Source organism: Canis aureus, chromosome 27 (genome assembly GCF_053574225.1).
Source record: "Canis aureus isolate CA01 chromosome 27, VMU_Caureus_v.1.0, whole genome shotgun sequence".
NCBI classification, from domain to species: domain Eukaryota; kingdom Metazoa; phylum Chordata; class Mammalia; order Carnivora; family Canidae; genus Canis; species Canis aureus.
In genome coordinates this window covers 15012749-15035165 of record NC_135637.1, presented here as the reverse complement: position 1 = coordinate 15035165, position 22417 = coordinate 15012749, and the positions used below count along the sequence as shown (strand labels likewise).

Here is a 22417-nt window from a genome sequence, read left to right as displayed (position 1 = left end):
GTTAAGCAAGAGGTAACAGGGAAGCACTTTCATTTTGTCCATGATCTGTGGGTCAGGAATTTGGAAAGGGCTCCTCTGGGTCATTCTTGCCTGCAGCCAGGCGCTGGCTGGGGTGGCAGGTAGCTGATGGCACCAGGCTGGACTTCCCGGATGGCACACTGTCATAATCCTGCAGTCGATGCTGGCTTTTGGCTGGGACCTCAGCTAGGCTGTCCCCCTGGAGCATGTGCATGCGGCCTACCCAGCGTGGTGGGCTCAGGGGAGTCAGACTCCTTCCGTGGCTGCTGGCTGCCCCTGAGGAGAAATAGGAGGAAGACTGAGACTCTGTCCTGTCCCTTCTGCTGCGTTCTGTTGGTTGAATGGAACTCACTAAGGTGGGCCCTGATCCAAGACGCAAGGATCCCTCCTCTAGATGGAAGGAGAGTCAGAGAATGTGTTTCCATGTTTTGTTTTGTTTTTTTAAAGATTCTATTTATTTATTCATGAGACACAGAGAGAGAGAGGAGGAGGCACAGGCAGAGGGAGAAAGAAACAGGCTGATTATTTAAGGGAAAATAATCCCGGGATTGTGCCCTTAGCTGAAGGTAGATGCTCGGCCGCTGAGCCACTCAGGTGCCCCAAGTCCCAATGTTTTAATGCCACCCCAAGAGGCATGGCAGTGCTTGGCACAGCATCTGGCCCAGACTGATGCTGGCTTAATGTTAGGTGTTGAGACAGGGTCCGAGCCCTTGGGAAGCCAGCAGCCAGGTTGACATGCCCAAGGCCGCACAACTAGTCAGGGTGCAGAGGCCTGGCTGTGAGCTTGGTTTCTCCAGGTTGGAGAAAATCCCCCTTCCGCCCCACCAGGCTGTCACTTGTCCTCCTGCAACAATATGCAAACCCCAGAATAGGGGCAGGCAGGCAGCGGAAGAGGGGCAGAAGGCATGCTTTAGCTTGCACAGAGTGGCCATGAGCGAGGCCCGGTCGTCCTGGCATACACAGCATTTATGCAGCAGCACTGGGGCCTTGTCAACTCAGCCAGCCAGGACTGTGCTGGCTTCAGAGCCTGTCCTACCTCAGCCTTTTCCTGGGCTGCCCACACATTGTGGCGGGGAGTGGTCTCCAGAGCCAGGATACCTTAAACTTCTGCTTTGAGTGGCCTGGATTTTGAGCCCCCAACCAGACAGCAGCTAGGAAGGCCCAGGATGTTCCAGATTGACCGGCAAGGTGGTTTTTGTCTGTCCCAGGCCTCAGCCGTTTCCACCTGCTCACGTTGGAAACTGACCGTTCTCACCTGCCTCTGAGTTATTTTTACTCACCTCCATCTTCTTCCTCAAGGGCCAGGCTTCTTATTCAGGATCCCTTTGGAAAATCCAATGAAAGCCAGGGACCTCTGAAAGACTCATGATACAGAATTAGAAAAAAATTTCCAACAATTTTAAGGGATTCAGGAGTCTGGGGCCCCTAAAAGGTTAAAAGCCTTTCACTGGCACCTTCCTTCCTCCAGCCTTGGCTTCCTGATTTTAAATTAATGTTCAGCTCCTTAACCTCAAATGGTCACTTTCAAACGGTTTACCACTCTTGTATTCCCATACTTGTGGTTAAAGGTAATCGGAATGCCCGGTTAATGAGGAGTGATTTCCAAGACAACATTCTGGAGATGGCATTAACTTCCTGCTTCTTGCTGTACTTTTGGCTAGCCACACGGCTTCCCCTGGAGAAGTGTGAATTTATCGAAAACAAGAGGGAGTTGTGTTTGGGAAGCCAAGCCAGCCTAAGTTGTGAAATTGAGGTTTGTCCCAAGGGGTCCCATGTAGGCTCATGGTTGTCCATTGAGGATGCTCAGAACAGCCCCTTCCGACCTTTCCCCGTTCATCTGCAGCACTGTCCTCACCCTCTCCTCCTCCACCCCCTGCCCCAGCATACCTGCTCTTTAGGGTCAGGGTCTGTGGACAAATTACTCATTCACATTTAAGCCGTGTTTCTCAGACTTTTGGCAGGCATCAAAATTACTTGATGGAGCTTGTTAAGAAAAGCAGATTTCTGGGTTTTATCCTCAGAGGTTCTGAATCGGTGCTCTGGGGAGGGTTCAGAAACTGCCCTTTGACAGGTTTTCTGATGGAGAGGTCCCCTGCTTGCACCTGGGTAATCCCTTGGCTCTGCAGAACGAGGAAGGGCATTCAGGTAAATGTGTGAAACAGATCTGGAAATAGATCCCATGTGCCGGACTATTTTATAAAAAATAACTCTTTGCTCTAAGTGCTCAACTTTGGCTGAACATGAGAAGTACCTGCAGTGCTCCCCCAATGTTTTATTATGAAAAATGCAAGAAAACATAAAAAATATGGGAGAATTGTACAGTAAGTACCCCATACCCACTTACTTCTTATGTTCTGCAGTTAATATTTTGCTATATATTTGTGCTATCATCCATCCATCCATCCACCCACCAATCCAGCCATCCACCAGTCTATCCTTCCATCTGCTGACCCATTCATCCATTTGTCTGTCCATCCGCTGAGACATTCACCAATCTATCCATCCATCCATCTTATTTTTGTTTATGCATTTCATACTGAGTAGCAGACATAAGTACATTCTAGTCCTCTGTACTTCTGCATGCATGTCATTAAGATTCAATTTTTGCTCACTAATCTCTGTTTTGGATAAAATTACATAGAGTAAAATGCACAAATCTTAAGTGTACCATTCACTTTTTGACAAATGCACATTCCTATGAAACCCAAGCCCTGGTCATAATATAGAACACTCACTCCAGACATTTTCTTCATGCTTCACCCCAGTGAATTCCTGCCTCTACCTCCCCACCAGAAGCAATCAGTGTTTCAACTTTTTTCTTTTCTTTTTTTTTTTTCACTGTAAGTTAGTTTCATCTGTTACAGAATTTTGTGTAAATGGATTTTTACAGTGAGGACTCTTTTGTATAAAGCTTCTTTCTCCTGGGGAGTTTTAAAAACTCCTCAAGTCCAGGCTGAGCATCAGACTTTGGAGATGAGAGTGGGCTTAGGAGTCAGTATTTTTTTCTTTTCAAAGATTTTATTTTTTTATTTATTTGAGGGGTGGGGAGGAGCAGAGAAAGAGGGACAAACAGGCTTCCTGCTGAGCACAGAGTCTGACATGGGGCTTGATCCCATGGCCCTGAGATCATGACCTGAGCTCAAATCAAGAGTCGGGTGCTCAACTCACTGAGCCATCTGGGCTCCTCAGTATTTTTTTCCTTTGCTGAAATTTTTTTCTCTATTTAGTTGAAGTATAATTAACAGACAACGTTATATTAGTTTCAGGGGTACAGTTTAATGATTCAACAATTCTATATGTTGCTCAGTGCCCATCAAAAATACTTGTACTCTTAATCCCTTAAACAGAAGTTTGGATGTTTTCTTTAATTCCCCAGATGAACGCACTATGCAGCCAAGCTTGAAACCCCTGTCTCTACTGGTCCCCACTCTAAGCCGCCCTATATCTCAACTACCTCATCTTAGTAATGTTCTCACATTAGAAGCTTGTTTCCCTGGGGACCCATTCCCTCAGAGGTATTTGTGTTTAGGGGGAGAGACAGGTTTTTATATTAGTAGCACACATGTCGTTGAGCATTCCTGCAGAAGTGGTGACTTTCTTGTGACTTTACCAACGTCATCATTTGAACCTAAGGTCATCAGGAGCTCCTTGACTTCCTTTTGCACGACCAAGGAGCCCCCAGGTGGTTCCCCTCAGAACCAAGCCTCAAGACAATCTCCTTCAGGATAGGAAGCCACTTGAGAAAAGTCTGGGCCCTTCCAGTCTTGTGGCTTCCAGAAAGACCCAGGCCCAACCTCAGAAAGTCCTCTCCACCTTTCCATCCTTCCTCCAAAATCATTAAACCAATCAAACAAATAAACTACTACAACAAAGACAGAGTTAAACTTGTTAAAATTGCTAGTTTGAGAAGCCAGAACCAAAATGTCAAGCTCTTGAGTTGAGCACAAGCTACCTGGCAGCACTCGTTGATGTCCTGTTGGCCTGAGTCACTCCGGAGTTTCGTTTGCACTGACCATTCCTGTCTGTAGCTTCACATTCTAGTCCCCTCTTTGGGGGCTCACAGCTAGGACATGTCACATGGGCCTCGTGATTACCATTCCGTGAGTGAAGAGGCTGAGAAAGAGGCTGACCTTGTCAGTGGTCCATGCAACCAGCCAGGACTTCCTCCGTGATTCTAGAGCTGCTCTGTGGTGTTGCTCAAAAGCTGTTTGGGAACCACAGGCCTCCTTTGAGTAGATGAAACGAGGATGGACCTCTCCCTAGAAAAATTGACAAGTTCTAAATATCTGATATTTGGGCGGGGTTCATAGGCCGTTCAGAGCCCTTGCAAGGTTAGAATTTCTTTTTCAGAATGTAATCATGTGTGACTCATAAGTTGGTATATATCGCACTGTGTGACCCAAATATATGCTAAACCTTTCCACACATCGTGTTATTTTACAATCCCAAGAGGCAGCAGGTCTTCTTAGTTCCATTTTATAGACAGAAGACTGAGGCTCAGAGAAAGGGGTAACCTAGCTGGCTCCGCAGGGGCCAGGTTTGGGGCCAGGTACGGGAGCAAGGCACATCCATGCATCCTGACTGCAGAGCCCCTGCTCCACATGACCACCTTGATATTAAATTACCTAGAGTCTTAACAAGGGAGCCCCCAGTTCTCCAACCAGAGCTGCCATAAGCGGTGAGTGCTCGAGGCCGGAGAGGGAGGCACCTTTGAATTTCATGGGGCCTCTCAAGTCCTACCACCCTGGTGGGATCCGTGGTGGGGAAGGTGTGCGGCTTGTCTGTGGGTCCTATTCTCACCCCGCCCTTCTCCAGCTTCCTGGCTGGTGTGAACTGAGTCCTGACAGTGCGATCGGAAAGCACTCAGCGGAAGTGAGAGACAGCCTTTGGGATCTGCCCTGAGCTCAGCCCTGCCTGGCTGAGCTGTCCCTGGGCCCCTGCGTGTCCCCCGCAGGCTGGATCACAATAGTGTCCCCCGGAGCGGGGTGGGGGGGGGAGGAGGGGGGAACGAGAAACCTGGTAAGTTGTGAGACCTCTGGCTGGATTGGGGTGCGTGGGGGGTGCTTTTTCTGAACTGTAATCGCAGATGAGCCTGCGAGCCTGAGGAAGGACTCACTCCAGGAGAACAGGGATCCTGGCATTGCCCCAGCGCCCGGCTCCAGGGGGGGGGGTGTTGGGGAGAAGGGCCGCCAGCGCTTGAGTGAGCAGCGCCGCGGTGGCGGGGTGGGTGGGGGGACACACAACCGCCGCCCCCCGCCCCCCGCAGCACCCCAGCGCCCCTGCCACCTGCTCCCGTGAAAAGACCAATTCAGTGGGCCGCAGTGGAAAACGTTCTCGGGGGCGTTCGTTAGCTGGCGGCGGGCTACGGATGCAGTTTGGCCGCGGGTTTCAGTGTTCCCTTGTAATGTTTTACAACCCAGACCCGGCGACAATGGCGTCATTCACTGCACTCGCTCACGTGGAACAGAACGTGAGGGGGCCCGAGCCGGGGAGGAGCTGGTGCGCGGGCTCCGACACCCGGGGGCCAGCCGAGGTGCTGCGGCGGCGGGGGGGCGGGTGGCAGTTAGCATGGGCGAGGATGCGGCCACAGCTCGGTGACACCCGAGAGCGGCGGGGTCCGACTGTTTGGTATACTAAGGGTTGCCCGAGCAGGACTGACAGGTTGACCGGTAGGACTCACGTGGCCCCGAGCAGGCCCTGCCCGACCTTTAGCAGCAGGATGCCTTGTGGAACAGGGCGCTGAGTTGCCCTGTTGCCCCGTGCACCCCGTGCACCCCGTAGTTCTCTATGATCAAGTAGAAGTTCGTTGGCAAGAGCTTGGGAATAGCGCCGACCCGGCGCCCAGCTCAGCTTTGTCCTCTTCTTCACTGTGTGATCTGGGAGGAGTTGCTTAACCTCTCTGAGCCTCAGTTCCTTTACCTCTAATGCATATCTCATCACACCGACGGAGTGGGGTTGTCACCTGGATCAAAGGAGGGAAGGCGTGTACGGTGACCAGTACACGGTGGCTGGAGCATTAAGAGGCCCCCCAGGAACAATGCTGATGAGGAGCTGGAGGTGTGAGACGAGGACGAGGCTGGAAAAAAAAACAGTATTTTGTTGCCGCCCTGCTTCCGGGACACACAGACTTTTCGACCTTTCCTTGTCTTCCCTTGTGCCCTGGGTTCTTCACCAATGTGCTCAGGCTGCTGGGGAAGAGAGCGGGGTCGTATTGCCACTGATTGCATTCCCCAGGCTGGTGCAGCCAGGAGCTGGGTGCAGACCCCCTCTTCCCTCTGCCTCTGCAGTCCCCTGCCCTCACCCGCTCCGATTTTGACACCTGTCAGCTGGACGTGGGGACATTGTATGGCAGGCCCCAAATTGAGGTGTTCCTGATGGACAGAGGGGAGGATGTTTGTACCGCCTTGGAGAAAAACAAGCTGCGAGGGACGAGTGGTTATTGGGATGATATGGCTTTCCCACTTCTGTGAGTGTTAGTAATCAAAAGCAGGATTTGGCCTTTCCAGAGAGTAATTTTGCAATTTGGCAGCGCTAGAAGGGAGAGTTCCACGGAGTCCATTGATACATTCTCTTGTAAAATCCCTCAGCCAACATTTTTTGGGAGTTGTTTTCTTTAATTAAAAAAAAAAATAACCATCCCCATTAAGAATATAAAACTAAAAGAGATTTCCCCCTTCCTGTTGGAGCTCTGGCAGCTTGGTTCTTGAACTAGGCAGACCTAAATAGAATTGCCAGCGAGATTTGACGACTTTTATAATGTTTTATTATTATTATAATTTTCCTCCTCCACCTCCTTCTCCAAGTCCTCCTCCTCCTCCTCCTCCTCCTCCTTCTTCTTTTTTTTTTTTCCATTACGTAGCTGGAGCCGCAAAGAGAGGACCGTAAAGCTAACTTCATTCCTTTCAGACTTCTGGCCCCAGGGGGAGATTCCAAGTGGTGTGGCTGCTCAGGATGGCTCCAGCTTTGGCTCAGAGGTGGCACATGCCACAGGAGGGCTCGGCCAGGGGACCCCTGGGTGTCGTGAGGGCTCCGTAGCCTCATGGAAACTTGGCAGATGCTCCGTGTCCCCTGCCTGGCTATGCTGACGCGCTTTCACATGACAAACAAAGTCAGGGGCCAGGGTGGAGATGGGGAGGAGGAGGGGTGGGAGAAGTAGGAGAGGAGGCTTCAGCCCTAAACCCCCTGCTCTCCTAAAAGTCTATTGTGTTCTAAAAATTGAAAGAGATCACCAGGAGCCTGTCTGGTAGTAGTTAAGAGACAGTGGGGTTAGAATTCTAGTTGTGTCTCTTTCTAGCTCTGTGGCCATAGGCAAGTGGCTTAACCTCCCAGGACCTTGTTCTTCTCATCTGTAAAGTGGGGACAAAACCAGTACCTACTTCATAGGGTCACAGAAAGGATGGAAAGGGCCAATGCAGCATCCTTCACACAGTGTTTGATGTACTGCTCTTTGTATGTGACCCGATTTCAGGTGTACTCACAATACATAGAATAGTTGGTTTATGACAAAAATCACAACCAAGTTGAAGGTTTACTGATAGTGTTTCTTCTAGGCAAGAATTCTTAGCCTGTTCAGTACCATGGGCCTCTCTGGTGGCCTGGTGACACTTAAGTGTCACACTTCTCAGGCTAACGTGAGTAAACACGTAATATCAGCTGCGTAGATGGCAAAAAGTAAACCAGTTCTACGGAAACGTAGTTATCAAAATATTTTTAAATGGCCGTGTGGCCTTACGTGCACTTTATAATGCCTCAAGTAACGGGATGTAGTAGCAGGTCTGACTGTAATTCTGAAGTTGCGATAAGCATAAATGGTATCTTGAGGCATGTACAGCAGCTGCAATGGAAATGAGATGATTTGATTTCTGCTGATGACAGTCGCTAGGGCTCTAATACAACCATGGCTTGTTGCCTACATTTGTAACAGAAAGGAATGCTAAGTTTCAATTCAAGATTAGTGAAAATAAAGACGTCATTTTAAAAATCCAAATTTAGATCTTAAGTCCACCCCCCACCCCCCCCGCCCCCAGGCCCCTGAGTGAAGGCCTCCCAATTTAAGGAGACAGGCTTTACGGAACTATTTCCTCCTGAGAAATTCTGTGGGCTGGAAGCATGAGTCATTTTGTAAAGGCATAACAGTACTTTCTCCCAAGTGCCAGGTATTTTCTAGGGCATATTGTGGGATCTTTTCAACAGTCTCGTGAGGCTCAGAGAGATTAAGTGCCTCATCCAAGGCCACACAGCATTAGATGGCAGATCTTTTAGAGAACACGTATCTTCCTGAATCTGACACCTTCATTCTTTCCACTACACCCAGATTCTTAAATATCAAAGTAGTAATTAAGAGTCCAGTGGGTTATTCAGGTTTAGGAAGATATCGGGGGGCTTGGGGCAGAATGCTATGGTCTCTCCATTCCATCTCTGTGCTTTGCTCATTTCATAGATGGGGAAACGAAGGCTCAGCTAGGCTACGTGCCTTATCTAAGCTCACAGAGTTAGCAAGGACATTGGGCTGGGTGTGCTACAGGCCTAGGGGAGGTGGTGGAGGACTCATTCTGGGGGTTTTACGAAGACTGCACATTTCCCGAGAAGTAGCAGCTTTCCTACATTTTACAGATAACAGGATCAGATCCAAATACTGTTCTACCCCTCCTGACCCCCACCCCCCCACCTGCAAGTAGTCTTCTTGGGAGAGGTACAGGGCAGCTTTGAATGTCTTCATCTTCGTCTCTGTTTTGCTTTTCATCCAAGCAGGGCTTCTGCTTTGGCTTTCCGACGTGCACAAAATAGCAAGTGTCCTAAAAGGTTTTCCATATCCCCACCTCCTGAGGGAAGTAAGTTAGATGATGTTCAGTGTGTCCTAGTACCTCTAGTCACCTTGCATGGCTTTTTGCATCCATGTGCGTTCAGTATCCTCATTCTTTTTGAAGCCTGTGTAGTATTTCCTTCTGAGCTCTGTCAGAATTTACTGAGCCATTATCGAGGGCATTTACACTGTTCCTTGTTTTTTTCCCAGGCACAGACAGTGCTGCAGAGAAATGCCTCCTGCTTAGGTCTTTGCACGCTGATCTGAAAAACTTCTCAGGAAAGTTATTAGTAATCAGATTGCCAGATCTACATGATTGTACATTTTTAAGAAAACAGATGCTATCTGGTTGCCTTCCAGAATGGAGGTGCTGGATCACCCCTCCACCAGCCTGCACACTGTGACTCTCCTGTCCACAATGTCCTCTCCTCACCCCAAATGTTGGCAGTCTTTTCCCCTGCATGGATGCACACATGTTCTGGGTCGGACCATTCTCTTCTCACACGTGTGTGCAGAAACTTCTCTCAATTCTCCCTTTTATCTTAGTGCCACCCCTCCTCCCTGCTCCTCTGCAGACTCTCACTCTGACCTTCCTCATCCATCTGGCTTCCTGTGGAGCTTCTGGTGCTGCTGAGCACACCTCCTTCCTTCCCAGGAGAGGTTTCCACGCTCTTGGGAGGAAGAGCATAGGAATACCTGGTAGGAGAGCTGAAGGGGCGCATCCCAAGAGTGTGAGAAACCAGATTTGGGGCACTTGGGGATGATGCTATTCATAGGATGTCAGTGGATTTTATTCTTCTTGGTTCACTGTGTGACAGCGGAGGCTCCAAAGAGCACACAGTCTGTAAGTGTTGGAGATGGGACCCGAATCTGTGTCTGCCTAATCTTAGATCCCATGCTCCATTCTCTGTTTCCATTGTCCTGACTCTTCTTTCTCCCTTCCTTTTTCTCTTTCCCTCTCTTTCTGTCTCCTACTCCCTCAAAACAATGACAGTAATGATGATGGTTGACATTTGTTGAGCACTCGCTATGTTCAGGCTTTCACACATATTAATTTCGTTTCTTCTCTCAGCAACCGTTTGAACTGGGGATTTTTACTAGCCCTGTTTCACAGATGGGAAAACCAAGGCACAGAGGAGAAGTTAAATATTATGTCAGCGATGACAAGTACAGCAGCTCAAAAGGAAATTCGAAGGCACAGGAAGCACACTACCCAGATTAGGGTAACCAAGAATCATACCTGACAATCCTAGGTGGTCAGCCATTTCTTTACTAATAAAGTCAATAGTCAGCCCTGTTTTAAATATGGAAACCCAGAAGTTAAGTCTAAGTAATCATGTAGCTCTTCTAGCTTTTAAATTAGGGGATTCAAAGACATATACATTAGGTTGAAATATTTCAAAATGCCATGTGAAGAGGGGTTCCTCACTGGGGATGCTCATTTAACTTTCCGCATACATATAGAACTATTCATAAACCTACTTGCCTAAAGTATAAGGCATGAAAAGTTAGTGCCTGAATATATATGTCTGTGGCATTTGATGCACTTGGGTATAATTGAATCACTGTGCTCATCAAAGATTCCTTTGTTTCTTATTCTGTGACATGTCTCTGGTGGATTTTCTGACCCTGTGGTTCAGCCAGTGGGGGAATCTATATCAGGGCACTGATCAATGTTATTTCCCATCTTCTCTCTTTCAGTAAAGAATATCCCGTGGTTCCCAGGAGCACAGTAAGACAAAAAGTAGCCTCCAATCACAGTCCTTTCAGCAGTGAGCCTCGAGCTCTCTCTGCCTCATCCAACTTGGGGTCCCAGTACCAGTGTGAGAATGGTGTGTCTGGCCCCTCCCAGGACCTTCTGCCCCCACCCAACCCGTACCCACTGCCCCAGGAGCACGGTCAGATTTACCATTGCACCAAGAGGAAAGGTGAGTGTGATTACCCCTACCCAACTTGCCTTTCTGTTTTTCCTTCCTTTCCTTAGGGGAAAAATGTACACATAACTATATTTATTTATTTAAAAAATGTAAGCAATATAAAAATACACAGAGATTGTAAGAAATTCAAACCATATAAGTAAAACTGAAGGATCTCTCTTGACATGTCTCCTCCAGTTCTGGCTCCTTCCTTGGGGAAAACTTATTTGAATCATCCAGTCATATTTAATTCATTTGCACACGTGCACATGTGCACATGCATGTGTACAGACACACCTAAAATGGTTTTGTTTTTGTTTTAAACAGTTGATATTATACTGTCTGTATCTTGCAACTTGCATTTCTTAAGCTCAAGAATACATTGTAGATGATCATTTCATGATGCTAGAGGTACTTCTTGCTTTTTAGCTAAGAGAAAATATGGCCTCAAAAGGATGGAATGGGGTTTATTCTTCCACTCCCACAAGTGGACATGGTGGCTGCTTCTAGCATTTCTGGTTGTATCACAAGTCATGCTGCAGGGAGCCTTCTTGTAGTTGGATGTGCTTTGATTTATGTGCTAGGGTTTCTCTTGGGTGGGTGGATTCTGACCTCTTCTTTCCTGTGCATTTTGTCTTTAAATTTAGCTTAAATCCTGGACACATCATTGTTTTTTTTTTTGTTTGTTTTGTTTTGTTTTGTCTTTTTTTTTTTTTTTCCAAATGAGAAATGGGTGACTTTTCCTAAGTCATCTGAATCTAGGACTGTAATACAAAGGAAGTTTCTCGTGGCACATTTTTTTAGCTAGAATCAAAGCGGGTGTGGTTGAGTTCAGCTTAATAGAGCAGTCGCTTGTGTGAGTGGCAGACAGGCATGGTGGGGACAGCGTGGGCGATAGGGCCAGAGTACACAGTCTCAACTCTGCCACCAGCTTCTTTGTGTGACCTCATCCAGGTGTCCTGGCCTCTCTGTGCCTTAGTTTCTCACTTTGTAAATGATGCTTGAGTTCCTGAGAGTACCTGATGCTCGGTTAGTGCCCAGCAAGTGTTAGCTTTGATTGTGTGAATGGCAGGTATAGCTCCAGGAAGGGCATCCATAGAGGAAGAGGAGGGAAAGGCTGCTTATCTGGGTGAAGTTTCAAGAAAGCAGATGTGGGGGGCAGGAACCATGTACAATGGAGATGAGTCCTACCTTTGCCATTTGAAAATTTTTATGATTAGGGGGAAGATACTTAACTGCTCTAAGCCTTATTTTTTTTCTAATCTGTAGATTTGGTCTCATGATGGGACCTGTCCATAGGGTTGGTGTGGAGATGTCAGGAAATTGTGCTTGTCAGGAAATATTGAGCACAGGGTTGACCCAATAAGTAGTCACTGGTTTGCTCCAGTAAGCCCAAATCTTAATCTTAAGAGTGGCCTGTCATACCTCCCATACTCAGTGGCCACCTCGATGCCTTTGGAAGTCCAACAGCCAGTGTCTGGAACTTCATCATTGTCGTCATCGTCTTCTCCTTCTTTTTCTTCTTTTTAAAATTAACTCATTGACAAAAACTGGATGCTTTGGCAGCTTTCTCTGAGCTGAGGTTACTTGAGGAAAGGAGCACAGTTTGACTATTTGACATTTACCGATCTCGCGTTTCGAAGGAGAGAGTGTCGTTGGTTCAAGCCTGGGGCTGGGTAGCTGACCTGGGTGAGGCTGAGTTTCCAGACTTAACCTGAAGTCCATCTAAGCTCCTTGGATTTCGAAGGCCTGAACAATAATATTGCCCCAATAGGCCCCCTGGCCAGGCTCCCAGCATGTCCTCTGCCACCTGGGGTGGAGACCAGATGCCTGCAAATGTGTCTGCTTCTTTAGGCACAAGCATGGATTAAGGATGTCCCCTGGGGCACAGGTCCCTGCACAGGAATTCTGTTCCTATTGAAGGGAGCCCTTTCTAGGTTCTGGGCCACAGCCTTTTGATAACACTGTTAAGTAGGTGCTGTTATTTGCCCATTTTACAAACAGGGAAACTGAGGCTCAGACAGCATATGTGTGCTGGTGGTTCCCGGAGGCGGAATTTGAACCCATGCCTGGCCTGCAGGCTCTACTGAGCTCCAAGTCACGCAGTGGACAGTCCCCGTTACTTTTGCTTATCAGCTGCAATCTCAAAATGCCATCTTTCACTAGAAATTGGTCTTCAGTCTGAGTCAAACCTACTGATGGAGAGCTCATCAGGTTTGAATTAGGGAGTTCTGTCGAATAAATTAATGCCAGGCCGAAAGAAGGGGAGGAAGAAGTTTAAAAGAATCAAGGTACTTTTAAGACTCAATATTTACTGCAGCATCCTTGTAAAGGCTTTTCTCCTGGAGGGTGGCATGGGAAGGCTTTAAATGCAAAGGGATGAACTCTTCTGATGACGTGAGCAGATGACCTGCGTGGGGCATTTGGCGGGATCCTCAGGTGAGCTCAGGGTCAATTTGAGGTGGCCACGGGGGAAGCTGAAGTTGGTGGGCTGTCTGCTGCAGGACATCACAGCAGTTGACGCTTTCTAGCACTGTGGCCACGGGCAAGCTGCCTGCTTCTCAGCCTCAACTCCCTAGTCTGCAAAGCGAGGATTACAGTACTACCTTCCCTGTAGGGTCGCAATGAGATGGAACGAGAGAGTCCATGCAACGCACCCAGAACAGGACCCAACACATCTAAGTGCTCAGTGCACCTTAGCTGGCTACTGCTGTGCACTTTGGAAGCTCACAGTCACCAGCAGGTCAGATGTTATTATATAGGATGATACAGCTGCTTTATTTAAATAGTGATCTGATGCTATGAAGGAGGTGGGCAATGTGCTGACGCATATGATGTGGGGGTATCTGGCAGGAATGGGGTTCAGGGGGATTTAAGCCCAGGTCTGAAGAGTAGGAGCTGGATAGGAAAAGAGAGATGGGTGGGTATCCAGGCAGAGAAGAGGGTACGGGTGCAGCCCCTCAGAAGGTGGAGAGCCAGCCCCCACTGGGGAGCAAACGCAGGGCCAGTATGGCTGGAGCACATTGAGGGGAAGTAGAGGCAGACGAGCTACAGAGAGAGGGAGGAGCCAGCACACTGCCAGCCCTTGGAAGCTATTTCCAGGACTTCAGTTTTTTTTTTTTTAAGATATTTATTTATGAGGAGGGGGGAGAGAGAAAGAGAGAGAGAGAGAGAGAGAGAGAAAGACAGCATATGTGTGCAAGCAGGAGGAGGAGCAGAGGGAGAGGGACAAGCAGACTCCCCATTGAGCGCACAGCCTGATGTAGGGCTTGATCCCAGGACCCTGAGACCGTGACCTGAGCCAAAGACCAAGAGTCAGACACTCAACTGACTGAGCCCCACCCAGGTACCCCAGGACTTTAGATTTTATCCTAATACCCCTGGGCAGTCATCGGAAGGGTTTCAACCTATGAGGGGTGTGACGAAGTTTCTGTTTGGAAGCAGACGCTCTGCTGTGATGGGGGAGTGGGAGAATGAGGACTGGCTCCAGAGCTCTGCTGAGAGGCTGTTGTAGGCTCTGAGGCCTGAGATGACAGTGCTCAGCCCAGGGGTGCGACCACAAGAGCTGCAGGTGTGGGTGCGATCAGGCCCCAGGGACCCACTGCAGATAACAAGGTGAAGAGTGACCCCCTCCACAGATTCAGAAATTGAGGCTTAAGGAATTTGAGTGACTTACCCGTGTCACCCGGCTAGTGAGTGGTCCTGCCTCAGGTTCACAGCATGGTCCCTGCAGCTCGGGGTGCACACTCCCTTCCCCTTTCCACAGACCTCTGCCCTCCTCACCTCCCTCCACCCCAAAAGGAGCTCCCGGGGGACAGGGAGCATTCCAGCCAGGCTCTGTCTGTCCTGCGTGCCTCCTAGACAAAAAAGCAATTCATCATCAGCCTCCATTGTAAGGTGATAAGGAATCAGCGAGGTTTCCTTCCAGTTTGGGATTCCCGTGAAGTGATAACTCCATGGGTGGCTTTCCCCCCTCCCCACCCCGCCCTGCTTTCCCCACTATCTGACTTCCCCTCATTGTCTGTCTCCTTTCCAACAAGCCCAGGAGGCAGGCCCAATGAAATGTCAAAGGGCCTGGCAGGCCAGAGGGCTCCTTGTGTTAGGACCCAGCTGTCTCCAAACTATCTCTCCCGATGGATAGAGCCAAAAGAGCCGGGAAGGTCTTTTATCAATGCCACTCAATCAAATCCAGGACCCCGGGGCCTGGGAGAGCCCTTGTCTGTCTTTCTTTCCTCCTCCCACCCTGATAACCAGCACCCCCCACCTTAGAAATGAGAGGCAACCCAAATAAAGATTTTAGCAAAGCCATACACTGCCTTGGCTGTTCGAAGGGAAGTCAGAGGTAGGAGGGGAGAAGGAAGGAGATACAGAAAAGGGGTTTGTGGGGTGTCCTTTTGTCAGTGCAGTGCGTTTTTAGAGCAATTTCACATCGTTTCCTTCACAAGATCCTCATCCCAGCCCCCTGAGCAGAGGAGGGAGGGTGCCCTCCATCTCCATTTTGCAGGGTGTAAGGGGGACTGGGAGGTTGGATTACCTTCCCAAGGTCATGTGGCTGATCTGGGATGCATTCGTGAGATAAATATTGCTTGAGCATTCACTTTGTACCTGACACTTTCCCAAGGATATGGGGTAAGGGGACAGCAAGGTGGCAAAGGTCCCTGCTCTCCTGAAACTTGTATTCTTCTCTAAGAGGCAGCTAATAAGCAAGTAGATAAATGCAATGATTTTTAGATGGTGGTTCAGTGAGGGTTGGACTGGGGTTTTTTGGTTACCCATTGAGAATCTTCCCACAATACCGATCCAGTCCTTCTCACTTTGAGCTAAGAGCTAACATTATGCAGGGAGACACACACACCATCTGTCTGCCAATCCGTCCATCCATGCATCCATCAGGTCAAGGTGATTTTCTGAACACAGTGGATTTTGCAAAAGCTGAAAGGCTAGGCTGTCAGAGCACCGTTTTGTGACTCAGAAAGCCTGAATTATAGTTCCACTTCTGACTTGCTGAAAGTCACTCAGCCAAGGAGTGGAGGTTCACCAGGATCTTTCATCCGAATGAACCCAATCAGCAAGAGAAACAACCTATTTGGGAAGACTGACGATACTTGCTTAATGGGATTAGCAATTTAAAAGCAGCCTTGTGAGTTTTTCTGCTCTGGAATCCACTTGGATACCTTCAAGCATTGGACAACATCCACAGAGCCATCTGTCCGATCTTCTGAGAGGGAAAACAGAGGAGACCTCTGTTACTTGGACAGATAAGATTTGGACACTTTATTACCCATCTCGGTTCCTGCAAGAACCTTTAAGTATTATCTCCATACATAGGCAAGAACTGAGATTGGAATATGGTGCCATGGTTTGCCCAAGGTCATGTAGCCAAGGAAAGTCAGAGATGTGACTGTGCTCTAAAACTTATGCTCTGGATTTATCATTAAAGCCACTTTATCAAGAATCAAAAGCCACTAAAAAAATGCAAGGGGCCGGAATATTTCACAGTGCTATGGGGTGATTGGTGCTGAGAATCAGGAAGAGCTTTCCTGTTGTTCAAGAGGCTTTAGTTGGGTTCAGGACAGGTGGGAGACAACGGGCCACTCTTACTACACAACTTTCTGAAACTGAGAACAGACCCATCTCATGGAAGACTTGATGTTTGACTACAGCCCATTCCCCAACTGTGGAAGGTAGACGTGACTTGGCTAGGAAAGAGGTCTTTGCTGTTGACCAGTTATCAGGCTCCCAATAGAGAAAGAAACCAAACCATTACCAAAACATATACAGGGATTACATCCCACCCATTTATCACCACCAACCTGAAATTTGGATCCATGCTTTGGAATTTCTTTACAATGTGATGAGGTCCAAGAGGAATTTGAGAATGCTCGGGACCCGCTTTCATGAATAAGCCAGCTTTTTGCTTTTCTTAGGACTCTGCATCAGATCTTTGGGTTATTAAAGACTGGAATGTGTAATTTTACGATTTTCCAAAATGTGCTCCGGCCTTTTTCATATTATTCTTCCTTTTTTTTTTTTTTTTTCTGCTTGTAACAAATCTGGAAGGGGATCAGAAACTCGGGAATGGTTAGTTTGCCTTGTTTTTTTTCTCTTGCCAAGGGTACCCTGCAGCTGTACTTTTGATTATTGAAAAGGGGAACGCCCTGGTTAAATGGAAAACCCAAAGGTTATGATTCTAGCAACAATGGAAACATTCAGATTTATGGATCCGGGGGAGGAGGGTTGGAAGGAAGCATGGAGGCACGAGGGGACTGAGGGAGGAGGTGGGGAGGACAGGAAAAGTCCAGTGGAGCAATGTTTTCAAGACGCCAAAAACAAATGCCCAGTTGAAAGGTGAAAAAAAGTGGCCCCCAGCTCATCTGGATGTCTTCAAACATCTGGATGGTTGGCATGATGTAGACAAAGCACCTGGAAGAGAGACCACATTTTTTGCTTTTATTTTGGACAAATGGCTGGGCGTCCTATGGGGCCCAGATGTGTCCCAGAAAGAGTCTAGCTAAAAAAGACAGTGTGCTCAGTATGAGGTGGGTGCAGTCCCAAGCAGAGATGTGTTTTGGAGCGGCCAATTTTGTACCTACCCGTGGGGGTCACTCAGAATGTGATACTTCTGGAAGCGTCTGGTGGAACCCAAACCCAAGCTATCCTACTTGAGTTGGGGAGCTGCTTTAGAATCTTGTGCAAAACTGAAGACTCACCCTGTAGTGAATGAGTAACTTGGAGCCTTATATGCAAGGGTCACCTCCCATTCACCGAGTGTCAGCCTCCTGCCATCACTGCTGGGTGGGGGATGGGGAGGGCCCCCCACTTACTTGCACTGAGCAGGGCCATGGCTATTTATTGACCTCTCTATCCCCAGCACCTGACGCCTGTTAGGGGCTCCGGACACCTCTGTTGGATGGCTCGGTGAGTGACATTCGGTATGAGAAATCAAGAGAGCTGGAAGCAAGGTGTGGTTGGCAAAGTAAGACCTGGCTCTGATTCCCGCCTCTCTCCTTCCTAGTTCCGTGCCCTTGGGAAGGTGACTACCTCTGAGACAGGCGTGAGAGCAGGCACCTTGAGGACTTACGGTGAGACCAGGGAAAGGTCACTTAGTAGGTGCTCAATAAATAAGAACTTTGGTCTCCTCCCATGGTTTGGTTCTGTGTCCGGCCCCCAGGCCACTGACGAGGTGAAGTGCAGGAAGGCTCCAGTGTTTCCTTTTTCTTCACACTCCCCCCACCCCGATGACAGGCGTTCTTTTTTTTTATGTATATTTTTTTTATTGGAGTTCGATTTGCCAACATATAGTATAACGCCCGGTGCTTATCCCGTCAAGTGCCCCACATGTTGATTCAGAAGAGATTGGAAGACAAGGATGGCAAATCTCCGGGTTGGAAGATGAAATTGCAGCTGAGGGGGGAATCTGTGTGCAGGTTTACGTGCTGGTCAGAATTCTCAAGCATTGCTTCCCCAAAGGAAACACCTGGAGGTGTGTTAATCTAGACTAGGTCTGCCGAGAGACTAACTGGTGGTGTTACCCTTGCAGCAAGAGCTGCTCTTGATGACAGATAGCAGGAGATTTACGTGCTTGATTTATTGAATTCTTAGCTGCCAGGTGAGGTAAGTATTACTAACTCTGATTCAGACATGCTGAGAACGGGTCTCGGAGAGGGCAGATGCCCCGCTGCTGGCACACGCATGTGAAGTAGGAGAACCAGATTTTTTTAAAAAAAGATTTTATTTATTTATTCATGAGAGACACACAGAGAGAGGGGCAGAGACACAGGCAGAGGGAGAAGCAAGCTTCCTGCATGGAGCCCGATGTGGGGCTCGATCCCAGGACCCCAGGATCACAACCTGAGTTGAAGGCAGATGATCAACCACTGAGCCACCCAGGTGCCCCGAGAACCAGATTTAAACTCAGATACGTCTGCCCTTTTTAACCTGGGGTCTGGATTTTAGGGGCTCTTTGAGCTTCTCCAAAATGCGTGCAAACCTGTGTTAGGCACATGAAGTTTTCAAAACTTTGTGTTTTTGTGTGTTTTTCTAGGAGAGAGCCTAGCACTTTGGTTTGCTCACAAAGGAGGCAGTGACCCCAAAGTAGATATGGAAGACCCTCTTTCAGGGACAGAATTCTCTCCACTGCCCTAAGCTGGGGACCAACTGGTGTCTGGGGGAAGAGAAGGGACTTTTTTCAGTAAGGAAACAGCGACCCATTAAGTGGTACCGACTCTACCAGATATTAACTGGGACTTGCTGACAGAGATTCAGGAAAGGATCCGGGGATTCGTCCGAGCTCCCATCCATCTGTGCACTTGTCCATCTGGCCTTCTGTCTATTGCACAGATATTTAGTGCATGATTTCTTGTGCCGTGGTCCTAAAGAGCAGAGACTTGTAATTAGATTACTTGAATTCTAATCTCCCTCCCCCCTGCTCCACTGTTATCAGCCATGTATGTAGGACCTCGAGTGAGTTTCTCAACCTCTTTGTGCTTCTGTTTTGTGATCTGCAAATGAGGATCATCGGAGCCCACCCCATAGGGCTGCTGTGCAGGCTGCATAGGGTACCTTCCGGAGAGTGCTTAGAACAGTACCGGACGGAGTAAATGCCATTTGTGTTTGTTCGTACTGTTATTGTGAGTGGTATTATTATTATTATTTTGGTTCCTAGGTATGTTCGGGATTCTGGAGAATATCGAGATGGGTAACACAGTGTTCCGTCTTCATGGAATGTACATGCCAGGGTGGAGGGAAGATAATAGTAATTGTTTTCTTTCTTTCTTGTTTTTTGAAGATTTTATTTATTTATTCATGAGAGACACAGAGAGAGGCAGAGAGGCAGAGACACAGGCAGAGGGAGAAGCAGGCTCCCTGCGGGGAACCCGATGTGGGACTCGATCCCAGGACTCCGGGATCACGCCCTGGGTGGAAGGCAGACGCTCAACCACTGAGCCACCCAGGTGCCCCTAGTAATTGTTTTCTGCTTATTGGGTGTGTTCCACTACCAAGGCCTGGACGAAGTGCTGAGTCTATAGGCTCCCATCTCTTTGTCCACACTTCCCTCTGTAGAACAGCATCCTATTACCCTTTCAGTGTTATAGATGAAACTGAGCCCAGAAAGGTCCAGGTCTTTGCTCTGAGTCTCCACCATTACCTCCCCGCCATTACATCTTCTGATCATAACGGAGGCCGGAGCTCAGAGTCTCCAGGACCTGGTTCTTCAGTCCTTGGGCAGTGTGTCCGCCCTTAGCGGAAGGGTGGCTGGTCCCGGCCTCACCGGTATCTCTCCTCCTGTCTTAGCAGATGAAGAGTGTTCCACTGCAGAGCATCCCTATAAGAAGCCCTACATGGAGACGTCGCCCAGCGAGGAGGACCCCTTCTACCGGGCCGGCTACCCCCAGCAGCAGGGCCTGGGCGCCTCCTACAGGACAGAGTCAGCCCAGCGGCAGGCCTGCATGTACGCCAGCTCAGCGCCGCCCAGTGAGCCGGTGCCCAGCCTGGAGGACATTAGCTGCAACACGTGGCCCAGCATGCCCTCCTACAGCAGCTGCACGGTCACCACGGTGCAGCCCATGGACAGGCTCCCCTACCAGCACTTCTCGGCTCACTTCACCTCGGGGCCCCTGGTGCCCCGGCTGGCCGGCATGGCCAACCACGGCTCCCCGCAGCTCGGAGAGGGAATGTTCCAGCACCAGAGCTCCGTGGCCCACCAGCCTGTGGTCAGGCAGTGTGGGCCTCAGACTGGCCTGCAGTCCCCCGGCAGCCTGCAGCCCTCGGAGTTCCTCTATTCTCACGGCGTGCCAAGGACCCTGTCCCCGCACCAGTACCACTCTGTGCACGGAGTGGCCATGGTGCCAGAGTGGAGCGAGAACAGCTAAAGCGAGGCCTGCTTCGTCACAGACGTGTGCCAGAGAGAGAGGAGAGAGAGAGAGAGAGTACGTGGGAGAAAGTGAAAGACAGTAGCAGAGAGAGCCCCATGGATGAGATACGGATGACATTTTTCATTACAGCCTGTTTTCACGTCTGCACTCGCGAGCCCCGGACGCTGATCTAATCAGTCGTTTGAAACCACGATTCAAAAAATGTGACTTTGTTGTGCCGTCTCAAAACTTAAAAAAACCAACCAAAAGAGATGAGCCCCCCCCTCCACAACCCCTCCCTCCACAATGACCACTCTCATTGGCCAGCCATGTTCACTCACACCACCTCCAGATGTCCTCCGTGATTCCTCCTTTTGGTCTCCGGAAAACCTTGCCTTTATCGAGTGTTTTATCCTAATGGCGGAGTTGGAGCCTTCCCTGTCTTGGTGTTAATGTTGACATTGTTATATAATAAATAATAATATATTTTTTTCTTTCAATTTTCTTCATGGGACCCAGTCCCTTATTTTGGGGAGGTCTGAGGCAAGTGTGTTTAAAAATATGTACTTGTGAGTTTCCCCTCAAATATACCACCCCTGAAACCTAAATTTTGCCGCCCTGCCCTTGACTAAGAAATTACCTACCTCTGCCATGTGATGTTCCTGAAAAGGTTCCCTATGTCCCAGCTTTTGTCTGATTTTTTTCCTCCCTTGCCCATCATCACAGAGCCCAGTTCGGCCCTCTCCTTCCCAGTGGAGGCTAACGTTGCCCTGCATCTGGCCTCCTCTATCTTGGCCCTCCCATCTTCCCAGCTCTAGGTCTTTCCAGCCGTCTGTTGCTAAAACGTGGCCTATAGCTTCCCGACCGGAAAGCTTGCTTTGAAAAACTTAAAAAGCCCTGGTTTACATGCGGGCAGAACTGTGATAAGCAAGGAGCAAGCTCTGTGCTGACAAGCGTTGCAAAAAGGCCAAAATAAATATTCCTCCTGATAAAACACAAAGCCAGCCCCAAGCTTCCAAACCTCCACCACCGAGGACCCGACCCAGATGCAAAGCAAAGCCCACCGTTCCTAAAGAAGAGGCAAGACGTGCTCGCTGATTGGTTCTCTCCAAAGAAATCACACCGACACCAGATGCTGACACAAAACTGTGGTTATTGAAAGCAGAAAACAGTATAAAAAAAAATAAGCGTGTAAGTAAAACATTATTGCAGGGTTCTTCAGATGTAATATTTTACTGGTACTATTTATTTATAAATAGGAGTTCTAATTAAGTAATAACATGAAATGAATCCAGCATGGGAGCTGGCCAAGAGCTTTTAATTTTATTAATACTCAAAACCAAGTTTGCGGTTTTTTTTTTTTCCTTTCGAATGTGCTTTGCTTTCTTGATTAAAAAAAATTTTTTTTAAACTGACCCTAATAAAGAGAACAGGGTAATATGTGAGGCTAAGTATGTCCAAGTACGTGCGAGTGTGTGAGTATGTTTGTATGTGAGTGTCTTCATGCGATTATGTCTTTTTATGTTGCTAGGGGGTGGGGTGAGAAGTAAGTACTCGTTTCGTATATTTGTGTGCCAATTAATGCCTAATAAATACCATGTGCTTAAAAAGTATAAGGGACTTGAATACCAATTTTTTTTTTCCCTGTTCTTTCTGACAACTGAAGAGAGGGGAAATTAGGTGGAGGGCATAAGAAGCAGTTGTCTTGCAGGTACAATTTTAACCCCATCTTTCTTCTGCTCACCTCAGGGAGTATTTGGAATCCATACTTGAGTGTATATATTAAAGATTTTGTTTATTTTTTCATGAGAGACACACAGAGAGAG

General features: G+C 48.4%; 1 protein-coding gene and 1 long non-coding RNA gene across 11 annotated transcripts in view; one reads left to right on the top strand and one right to left on the bottom strand.

Moving 5' to 3' along the window:
* The window catches only part of TBX5 (T-box transcription factor 5), an 86592-nt gene extending 64385 nt beyond the window's left edge, over positions 1-22207 (top strand). For 8 of the 9 annotated variants that reach the window (XM_077875766.1, XM_077875765.1, XM_077875769.1 and 5 more), the window contains 2 exons: positions 10523-10749; positions 20032-22207. In XM_077875766.1, the coding sequence (XP_077731892.1) occupies positions 10523-10749; positions 20032-20609 (805 nt within the window). In that variant the 3' untranslated portion in view covers positions 20610-22207. The remainder of the gene's footprint in view (positions 1-10522; positions 10750-20031) is intronic. The other variant, XM_077875770.1, reaches the window with a different exon arrangement.
* LOC144299903 (uncharacterized) lies at positions 86-5474 on the bottom strand. 2 transcript variants are annotated; one of them, XR_013366536.1, is made up of 5 exons: positions 5305-5474; positions 4149-4277; positions 1906-2138; positions 1299-1380; positions 86-294 (listed from the first exon to the last, which is right to left on the bottom strand). It is a non-coding gene; the product is annotated as an uncharacterized LOC144299903 (long non-coding RNA). The 2 variants fall into 2 exon arrangements; XR_013366537.1 differs by having other exon boundaries at positions 1299-1372; positions 5305-5473.
* Positions 22208-22417: the final 210 nt, after the last annotated feature.